General features: G+C 36.2%; 1 protein-coding gene across 4 annotated transcripts in view; it reads right to left on the bottom strand.

The window, feature by feature from the left end:
* Positions 1–11,440, bottom strand: part of SLCO1C1 (solute carrier organic anion transporter family, member 1C1) — a 63,374-nt gene that overhangs the window by 12,440 nt on the left and 39,494 nt on the right. For all 4 annotated transcript variants that reach the window (XM_011975463.1, XM_011975465.1, XM_011975466.1 and 1 more), the window contains 3 exons: positions 7,413–7,608; positions 3,408–3,573; positions 214–398 (listed from right to left, as the gene is read on the bottom strand). In XM_011975463.1, coding sequence (XP_011830853.1) covers positions 214–398; positions 3,408–3,573; positions 7,413–7,608 — 547 coding nt within the window. The remainder of the gene's footprint in view (positions 1–213; positions 399–3,407; positions 3,574–7,412; positions 7,609–11,440) is intronic.

Genomic DNA, 11,440 nt, shown 5'->3' with positions numbered 1-11,440 from the left:
CAAACATTTTTAACTAAGAAAACTTCTATTCAGCCACATTTTTGTATAAATACCCAAAGTGCAATAACATATAAAAGTGAAACAAGGATATGGGACAAGTTTCTTGAAAAAAACTAAGAGGAATCATAACGATTCCACAGAAAAAAATTTAAATCATTGCTCGAGATGATTGTGTCTTATATTAAAGTTAGAATAGGGAGAATCAGTACTCACCTCAGAAGTAATATGTATCCAGGTATGCCACCTAGGGATAAAGTATAGGATGTGATGACTGAAATTACAAGGAAATACAGAAACATTTGGGGACATCCATTGTCTTTCTGACATCTTCCCACTATGCCTGAGGAATTTCCGGATTTAGAAGCTGCAATTCCCACACATGTGCAGTTGTAAAATATCTGTAACACAATAGGGAAAAGTCCAATTATTTCAGTAACATTTAAATAAAATTAAAGATAGTCACTTTAAAAATTTTTACAGCACCATAGCCATGCATTACATAAACAATGAGGGAATATTCTTTTATTTTTCTGTTTTAGAGTATATTGAGCAAAGCAAAATCTATACAGATACAACATTTCATTATCTAAATAGCAGATGGTTGATCTACAAACTACTAATCCTATACAACAATCTCAAAGCAAATCCTGCCTAATCTAACCATACCTTACCTCCTTCACTACCACTTCCAATTCTAAGTAACCATTATTTCTTGCCTAGATTGCTACAATGCTCCCTTTATGCTCAACTCGTTTCCACTCTTACCTAGCTAGAATCTGTTTTCCACCCAGTAAGCAAAGTGAACCTTTAAACATGACAGTCAGACTGCATCAATACCCTCAACCTGACAGTGGTTTCTCATTATACTTGCATGAAACCCCACATCCTTATAACAGTTTACACTTTCTCCATCATGTAGCACCTGTATGCCACTCTAATCTCTTCATTCAGTGATCTTCCCTCTCTTCTTTTTGTGTCAGCCACACACATGACCCTTGCAAAGGCCCCATTTTGCCCTTTCCAAACTTCCCCTCAAACCTGGCAAGTTTATCCATGCCTCATGGCCCTGCTATTTTCTCTGCCCAGGCAGCTCTTCTCCTTGGTGATTACACAGCTGGCATCCATACCTTAGTTCTCTTTACAGAGGTTTTAATAGAGAACTTCCATGACTACCCATTAAAAAACAAAAACAACAAAAAAAAAAACCCCCATCTCTCCATTGTTTTATTCTAATTTAAGTCTTTTTTTACAGGGTTTCTTGCTACCTATCAGGATATCCTAGATTTACTTATTTTTAAAATATACTTTCCCAACAGAATGTAACCTCTATGAAAGCAGAAACTGCTGCTTTGTTATTATGCAACAGGGGAATGGAATAGGCTCTCATCTTAGGCATTTGATAAAACTTGGTTAAGTAAATGGGCACAATTTGAGGATATGACATAATTTACAGTGGCTATGAGAAAAAAATGATTCTGGTGCATAAAACTAAACTAAATTTTGACTGAAGAGAAACAATTTGTATAACCCAATAGTTTATTACTGAGTAAACTCAATAGTTTATTTCTGTAAATTTTATTTATGAATGTGTACATATAATGTTATCATTTTAATCACAAAAGAGTTTGTGAGTTTTTAGACAATAAATAAAGCTGGAATTTCCTTTTCTAAAATAGTAGTAATATAGATTTTTTGTAATGTCAAGTTGAAACCTTTGAATCTTAATTCTGGTTGCCCACTAGGTAGATGAGTTAAGCAAGTCCTTTGTATCTCAGTGCCTCAGTTCTCATATGAAGAAAATACTGAAAATAATGCAAATTATTTTAGGACCATGAGATTTGAATGTAATTTTGTTCTTAGAACACCAATCTTTAGCCCTTCCTTATAATGTCTTTTATAAATGGTAGCTCTCATTACGAAAAGCCTTCATGCAGCTGTGAGCAAAAATAACAGTAGCTGAAAGAAAAATAACAAAGAAAGAAAGCAAAGACAGGAAGAAAAGAGAAGCATGAAAACGTATTTCAGATGAGTAGGTAGTCTTATTCATCGTTGCTAGAAACAATCCTTTCTGCTCTAAATAAGTCAAAATAATAATACAATGAACAGAGTCAATCAACAAACATAGCTGTATATCTGTGGATATACAGCCTAAGCATTCATATCTAATATGTAAATAAATGAAATATATGTGTGGTCTAATTTTCTGCCTTCTAGGATTGTCAAATAAAGGCATATGTAAATAAATGAAATAGGATTTGTAAATACATGAAATATATGTATGGTCTAATTTTCTGCCCTCTAGGATTGTCAAATAAAGGCAAATTTAATCAGTCACAAATAGGAAGCAGTCTCAAAGAGCAAGGATAAGGAAGAGTCTGGGACAAGAATGGAAAGGTGTGCTTAGAAGAATGAATCTGTTAACGATTTAAGTACTTTATATCCTTCACAATTGCTGTCTGCTAAGGATTGAATATTTGTCCAAAGTTCGTATGTTGAAATCCTAACCTTCAATGTGATGGTATTTGGAGTACAGCATTTAGGAGGTAATTAGTTCATGAAGGTGGAGTCCTTATGAATGTGATTTTAGTGCCCTTATGGAAAGAGACAGGAGACCTGTCTCTCCCTGCCTGCTCTCTGCCATGTCAGGATAGAAGGTGAAGATGGCCATCTACAAACCAGAAAGCGGGTCCTCGCCAGGCACCATATCTGCTGGCACCTTGATCTTGGGCTTCCCATCATCCAGAACTATGAGAAATAAATGTTTGAAGCCACCCATTCTATGGTATATTTGTTATAGCAGCCTGGACTGACTAAAACAGATTCCTACCTATATTTCCTACCTCTTCTCCCTCTCCTGCCCTATGGAAACCTTCCATTCCAGCCCACCTGCCCTTTCATTATTATACAAATTGGCTTGATTTTCCAAACAAAGTTGTCCTAGAACCATCAATCTCCTCATAATCAGATCCCTGACCCCAAGGTCTAGAATCTCTGGACCTAAGCCTCCTAATACTGGCATCTATTTGTTCATCCCCTAAAACCTCCAAGGACCACTGGTCTTGGGGTCAGAAGACAGGGACCTGAAAGCGTATCTTATTATATGGTCATATGACAGATATTCTCATTCAGGGCTAACACTTCTTAAAAGCAAAATGAGAGAAATAGACTACATAATTACAAAAGCTCTTCCACCCTATTTCGTGACTCTAATTCTCACTCACTCCAACTTTTTCAGCAACTCCAGTACTACTAGGAATAGTTATAACATTTTCTTTTTCTACATAAAAGGACCAGGCAGCAGAGGGGTAAGCCTCCCACTAGTAGTGGTCTGCTGTGAGCCCCCATAGAGTTTTGTTGTTTATATTGTAACAGGACCATCGCCATATACTTGAGAGGTGATTTCTTACAATATTTTTTCCACTCCTGTTGGAGGTTTGACAACCAGCAAGACAAGCTGATACATATGTGATTCCATTTTCACCACACATGGGTTCCCATTTTGTCTCTGAACATTTGCATCTTGAGTTGCAATCTGAAAAGAGAGCTCGTTCATGATAAGAGACAGGTTTGGTTCTGAAAAGAAATATAACAATATAAAATATTACCTCTTGGCAGGTAGCACCCGAATATTTTCAAAAAAAAACAATGTTCTTGGGTGATATAAATGATACTACCAACAAAATTTGCCTTTTAGAAACACAGTTGTCATCAGAAATGCCAGCTTCTGGTCATGAAATGTAAGTTTACTAATAAAAAACTTTCTTTTGAAAGTTATCTTTAGAGGTTTACAAATTCACATGATGTCCAATTCTTAGCTTATAAGTTTTAGTCTACTGTCCCTAGGATCGTCTAATATATTTCTGTGCAAAAGTATACAAAAATAGCTAACAAGGTAGAAAAGTAAACTTTTAGAGCAATTTATGACATTACTTAAATGCATCACAGGTGGTGTGTGTGTGTGTGTGTGTGTGTGTGTGCAAATTTCATTCAGAATTGTTGTCTAAGTGTGAGTGCAATGGCTGTTGCTAATGGCCCAGTAAAAGCAAAAATAGCCAATCAGTTATCAGGTAATTCTCTTTCGGTGTTTGCAGGAGTTACATGTCCTCTTGCATATGTGTTACCAATAAGTGCATTCCCAGTTCATTCAACCTTTCTCCCGTGTATCCTACCAGTGTGTAGTGCTCTTTCTTAGCTGATAGCATCCTTTCTTGCTCAAATTCACAAGTAAATTCAATGACTTACACATTTATTTGTTCATAAAATTTTACTGGAAGCCTACTAAGTGCTAGCTCTGGGAGAATAGGAGATAGTTACAAATATTAATGAGACAAAATTTGTCCCCTTTCAATTGACTTTTTTGAGTTATTACACAAAATTTTGATTGCATTCTTTCTTTTCTCCTTCATTTTTTTTTTGTTCTCTGCCATTTGCTCTTATATTTACTCTTCATCTCTCCCAGTATTCTCTCTCCCTCACTTTTTTTTTTCTGTCGCATGAATGGCCTAATCCTTTTGCTGTTATCCTTTTTATTATTCATATCCCTCTATTCTTCTCAAAGGGAACTTTTGCAATGGTAAGTCATTTCTATCTGCACCATATATGCCATTCATTGGTCCTCCATACTTCATTCTTTCTGCTCCTTAGTTTCAAATGTGTTTATTTATTTGTTTATTCCTCCTCTTCCCTCCTCCATTTTAAAAAAAAAATATTTGAGGAGCTTAAACAAACAAGAAATACACTGAAATATACAATCAACAGAGGTAGGAACTACTTTTTTATTCACTCCCATATCTCCAGAACCAAGAATAATTCCTGTCATACAGCTAGCTAAGAAATAAAACTTCTAGTAAGTTAGTCAATAAAAAAAGAAGATACTTTATTTTGGAGAGAGAAATTAATCACTTGGGATTCTGCGTCTGAGAAGTATTGTCATTAATGATGACAACCATAATTTCTTAATCAATATAATACTCCGTCTAGTAGAGCTGGTATGATGAATTCTGTCACCTCAAAAGTACAAACCAAAGACCTCTGAGATGTCTCCAAATAGTGTGAAAGGGTACTGAACTAGGCCTTCCGGGATGTGCTATAGGAATATTTAATCCTACTCCCTTCCATAAAATTTTAATTGTTAGTTGAGACTGTTTGTAATATCTGAAAGTATAAAACTTGCTCAAATTCACACTGCTTGCTAGTGACAAACCTGGAAACAGAACCCTGCAAGCCCTCTTGATTGTAAATTCTTATGTCACATCAGAGTTATCTTCGTTATTGCAGAAGAGAGATTTCCTCCATTATCATATCTGAGGCTTGTCTTCAGTTTTCCTGTTGAATATCCAGGTCAAGACAGCGTTTGGAATAAAGCAACATGGAAAAACCCATGGGAACCATTTTATATTTTATAAAGAAAAATATTTTATATTATTGAGAGTAAGTTTAATTTATCACCAGGAGCAGGAATCAACGGCATGCATGTTTTCTGAAGGATGTGCTGACAGTAGATTTGTAATTTAGAATTTTAATTATAAGAAGAGTTTTGACAAATATGCCAGAATGTTTATACCCAAATGAGATTTTCTTTCAAAATAGTTATTTTGAAAGATGAGAACTTTTCCTTAAAGGTTAAATCTTTGCTCTTGTTAAGAATATTCTCAAAAATATACAAAGAAATTTCAAAAGAAGAGCCTTAGAATATTTTAAACAACAATAGCATTACTGCAATAGTTACAGTCTTTCAAGGTGACTGCTTTGAAGAGGCTAGTACTCACTCAATGAAAATGTTACTTTTTATTTCTTTAAAATATTTAATCTTTGATTATGTAGGAATACTTTTAATGGGAATCTCAAAGTTTACTTTTGTTGTCTGCTTTGTATTTACTTTTGGCTTAGAAATTATAATGTAGAAAGAACGTTCTACTTTGAGTCATGCCTGTGTTCAAGTCCCAGATCCATGCAGTTGCCTTTAAACAAGGATAACAAAACTAACCTCATCAAGGTGTTCTGAGGATAGAAATGAGATCATGAAAGTTAAGGTGTTTTGGAAATCACAAACTATAAAGTCCTCAACAACTGTCCCTCTACTGTGAGGATTTCTGGGACAGTTAAAGATGGCGCTGGGCTTCTGCTGTCTCCAAATGGAAGAATCTTCTTCCATTTCATGGTTACAACTAACTTTGTTAATCCACATCACTGACTTTCACTAAGGCAGCACTACACTCAGCTGAGTCTAACAATGTGGCTGTGATAACTCCCAGAAGCCATAACTTATGAACTTTGCATTAACCAATTTTCCTGAACATTGTAGACGGCCAAAACTATAACAGGTGCTCATTTAGCAGCAGGTGAAACCAGGTTAATAAAGGTGATGGAAGTTGGAACATAGAGACAAGACAGATAAGCAGTGAAGCAAGAGTAGGAAGGGAGATGGACAGCAGGCTGTAAGCAAGAAGCCACAGAATAGGCAGGAAACAGAATATAGTGTCAGGAGTGTTTGCCTTTGAGCCACAAGCAGAGTTTCAGGTGGCTAGGCAGATACAGTTGGAGAGGCCTTCCTGGCACAGGATGGAGGCTTGATATTTTTTTAGAAAACAAATAATGCATAGATAGGTGACATGATGAAGAAAGTTACCTCTGGAAACTCACATTAAGTAGTAGAGTGATGGGAAAGACTCTCAATGGACAAGGGCAATATAGTCCCTACAAGATCTAACCTTGTATTGAGAGAGACTCTGGAAACCAAGCAATGTAATCACCCACCTCATACAAGATGACAGGCCTGAGGGCATCACTAAATATTCTCCTGGCCAATTGCAAGACACTCAGCTAAAGAGAACTTTTATGGGGAGCACTGGGTTGAAGGACAGACACTCTTTCCTGAAACTTTACATGATTCAAGCACAACAGCAACTATGGAGGATTGCAAAGAGGTAACTCCAGTTCCTCAGATATCCAAAGGAGAAAAAAACTATTGTTTCCATGAATGGCACATTTATTTTGTGTCAGGCAAGTAGTATTCACTTTCATGTATGTCAGCTTGCTTAAACCTTACAAAGGTTTAAAAGGTAGTTATTCTGTTTTTAAGATGGGAAAATTGAAGTTGGATTAGTTTAAACCATATGTACATCATTTCATTAAGAATAGACAGAGGCATGATTCAAGGTTTGTATTTCCACTATCATGTTTTTCTAAATTAATCAGGTTGGTTCTCTAGTTTAAAATACGGGTTTAGCAATTTTTGTGTTTCTCTAAAATCAAAGGAGATGACAAATTCTGGTGACAATAACAGATTCTAAATATTGTCAGTTATTCCATAGTTGTGATGTTTAAAAATCAAATTCCTTTTTGCAGCTCCACCAATAATTGATTTAGTTAAACAAACCAATATCCTCAAACTATTTAATGAGGGAACATACCCTTGGTAGGAGACAGTTAGTCCTGCCACATCAGAATTTTCACAGCCCAGTGCAAACAGGGAAAGGAATAGGAGGTAACCAAAGACAGATGATCCCAAGTAGAGTTTTGCAGCTCCACACACACTGATTCTGAATTTTTTCATAGCTATCCCCCCAGAGAATATTCCAAGGGCCACTGCTGGAATGTTGATGAGCCCTGAGAAATGAGAAAAATATATCATTTGTGAATCTCTAAAAAAGATCTGAGTGCACTAACACAAACTTTCTAAAGACTATTTTGTCACTTTAAATTATAGAAATATTCAGTCACTATCATCTACTGACATATACGAAGGGTGTATGATGAGTGTCTAGGTTATAGATTAATGGTGGTACAACTGTACAGTCTCAGGTTCTGTCTAGCACAATGTCTAGCACAGAGTATTAAATTAATAAATACCAAATGAATCAATAAATCTTTCTGGTCTTTCTGGTCCAATTCCAGCATTAACAAGTACAATTAGGTGCTCATTAATGTTCTTTAACATTGTATATAAAAAATAACAGGCACATAGAATATAGAAAACTTTTTTTTTTAAGTCTTGGTTTCTATTTTCTGCCTCCCACCCTGGCAAAATTTGTTTTTGTTGAGCCATCTTCTTAGCTTTGAGTGTGGTATCCTTCCTAATAACAACCACTACCACCTATATTTATTTGCTTATAATGTACCAGCCACTGAACTGGGCATTTGATATGTTAACATTATCACATTGAATTTTCACCACAACCTTAAGAGTAGGCATATTATTAGCTTCACTTCAGAGAGCTATTTGTTCACAGTCACAGTTAGTAAGTGGGCAAAGCAGCTTTGAATGCAGAAAGTCTGATGTCAAGTCCTACGCTTTCAATCACTGCTATGTTGCCTCTCCTTCAGGGGTTTGGGAAATAGTATCCTTGATAAATAGATGTATGTTATCTTTTTTGATAGATGTGCAACCTCACTAGTAATCTAATAACTGTGAGCTGTAAACAATACTAGGAAGAGGTTCAACTTAGTAGTTAAGAGCTTAGACTCTGGAATCCCAGCTGCCTGGGTTTAGATCTCAGTTCCACCGCTGAATAGCTGTGCAACTGCAGGTAATTCTTTGAATGTCTCTAAACCTGTCTCCTCACCTACAATATGGAGGTAATAATAGCATTGTAGAGGTAACTAAATTCCATTATTTATGAAGAGTTATCAGCACAACGTTTAGCACAAAAATATCATGCAATTAATTTCTATCCATTCGATTTACGAAGATGAAAATATTGGAGGTGGGGTGGGGAATGGAACCCTTGTATTGCAAAAGACTTGGGAAAAGAGGCACTTTGGTGCCATATGTTGGATTGTAAATGGTGTAACTCTAAAGAAGAACAATCTGGCACTCAACAATAAATAAATTCTCTGCTAATTAGAATTTATTTCTCATATTGTCTACCTATCAGTCATTGATGTCCATGTTTTCTTGAGGTTTTGAGATAATCCATCTCTTTCAAATAATGAAAGGGCTAAAGTTTACATGTACTCTAGTCAACAGATAAGGTTCAAAGACAAAATCAGCATTTGCTGTAGTAAAAAATAATCTCAAGAACACAAGTCTGACTTAGAATCCAATGTGAAATTGTAAAATAAAAATGAAAACACTGACATCTAGTGATAATGACATGCAAATTTTCTTCTTTCTTTCCCTTTTTTTGTTCTTTTTAAGTTTATATATTTAGTTTCTTAACAAAACATCATAGAACCCCAAATATCAACATACAATGGTCTTTGGCTTGCTATTACATTATTTAAAAAAATATATTGTGGGAGATCAGTCAGAGTGGCAGAAGAAATTATAGGAATAGAAAGAAGCAGACCCTCTTGGAAGACCGACCGTGGTTTGCATAACTTCAGATAGTTTGGCTGAAGGCAGCCAGATTCTCTTTTCAGGAACCAGATAGCTTAGGGCGCAGATACAAAGGAATATAGGGGAGTTTATCTAAATAGCTTATTTACTCATGTGGTCCTAAAATCAACCTTTGATCGCGGGCAGGATGGCCATCTCTGGGGTGGGGGGGCAACCAGGTTAATTACCCACAGGTGTGTTGACTCAAAGCCTTTGCCAGTTAAATCTGTGCTAAACAAATGCAAGTGTTACCAGCTTGGAGGGGCAGCAAACTCTCTTGGGCCCCTAGTGCCGGCAGCCCCCTGGCCCACTGTTATAGTGATTATCTGTGTCTGAGTACGTGTCTCAGCTGTCATGCAGCTGGGGACTGCAGGACAGACCCCTGCAAAATATTCCTAACATGTACAGATGATAACAAAGGGACATTTTGATTCATCTGTTTTTATTTGACCATAGGTTGTATAAGTTAACATTTAAATTATCATATTAGAAATCAGCCCACCTTAAAGGGGGCATGATCATTAAGTTAGCCAAATGAAAAAGAGAAGAAATGCTAACTTTTGCTTTTCCATCTGAACTGAGGTTCCTGGGTATGGTAAAGCAGCAGAGATGAAAATCTGGAAACCTTAACAGCCAAAAGTCAACTTAGAGGCACCTGATTACTATTTTAAAAACAATGAATAGATTGTAGAAAATATATCAACAAACCCAGTTATTTAGGGCCCAATTAATTAATGTTAATGTTTTCTCCTAAATTTTCTGATTTTTTTAAATGTGGAAGTAGATAAAATTAGTTTTCCTTTTGTTTCAGGTTTCATCTTCCTTCTCCCAAAGTAAGTGCTGCTATGAATTTGATATATATCCTCGAAGTGCCTACTTTTACACACACACATACATGCAATGAATATATAAAACATAGTACCTGACTATGAATGCCTTCCACAAAGCCAAAGCTGACACAAACAACAGAGTCCTACATTTTCACTCTCAATTCCATCTCCAAATTGGTTTATGAAAAAAGCATCTTCTGAAAACCAAACTCCAAACTGAAACCTTCAGAGCATCTTTCTAGCATTTTATTTTATTTTGTAAAGTACCAATTGAACCTGGTACTTAAGGAGTAATAACACAAGGTGTAGCCTTGTCTGTAGCTATGTGCCGTGTTGGATTCCATTGACATCCCCCACCCCCAGCAGCCTAGAATAGCCTGAGAACTGAAATGAGATAATCCTAGGGACATCTGCACCCTCAGTATAAATTATTAAAAATCAGGAATATCCTTTCCTGATTTACCTCTTTTTGGTGGACAGTGTTTCCTTGAAACTTCCAGAATATTTCTTGAGTCCAGATCCTTCCGCACAAGATATTTGCTTTGTCTGATATAAACCTCTACCCTCTTTCTTACATTTTCATCTTTTAATACTTTCTTATCCTTTTCTCTTGATTTAGGTATCATCATCTTCTGCTTGAGAATTCTTCCTGGCTCCAAGATTAGGTTTGTTCTCCCGAGTACTCTGAGCTTCCCCCAAGTAGAGTTCCTTCTCACAGGTTCCACCAGTCATATGGGGCTTCCAGAGGACACACTTGGCACCAGGGCTCACAACTTGGTCATCAGAACCTCATTTTCTCGCTCATCAGGTGTTCCTTGTGCAGGGGCCCATAGGCAGCAGACTTGGTGCTTTAACAATTACCTGCTAGTTTTTTCAATTCATGTATCCCAACCTCCAACCAAACCCTCAAAGAAAGAACGGTGAATTGAATTGAATCCTATGTTCCTTCAATGGTTTCCAATAAAATGTGCTAAATGAACAAACCTTAGTGTATTAATATATAGCATTCTCTTGATATCTTACTCTCCTATTTCAAGATAACTAAATTATAACACAATTCCAAAAAATATTAGTACATTTCAAATATAATGTTGGTTTGATTCTCCCTTTCAAATTTCACAGGATGTATTAAGTTGTCCATGGTGGGTCAAGTTGATAACAAATTTCCTTTACATCATATAAGATGTGTTTCTTCCCTCCCCAGGCTTCTCTTTCATTTTAGGTATTTTTAAATCATTTAGTGAGATAGAAATTAAACTTTGATTTATTCTCCACCCATATCATAAAATGT

The sequence above is a fragment of the Mandrillus leucophaeus genome, unplaced genomic scaffold, assembly GCF_000951045.1.
Source record: "Mandrillus leucophaeus isolate KB7577 unplaced genomic scaffold, Mleu.le_1.0 Scaffold156, whole genome shotgun sequence".
NCBI classification, from domain to species: Eukaryota; Metazoa; Chordata; class Mammalia; order Primates; family Cercopithecidae; genus Mandrillus; species Mandrillus leucophaeus.
Note: the sequence above shows the minus strand (reverse complement) of the source record. Positions and strands in the feature narration are given on the sequence as shown.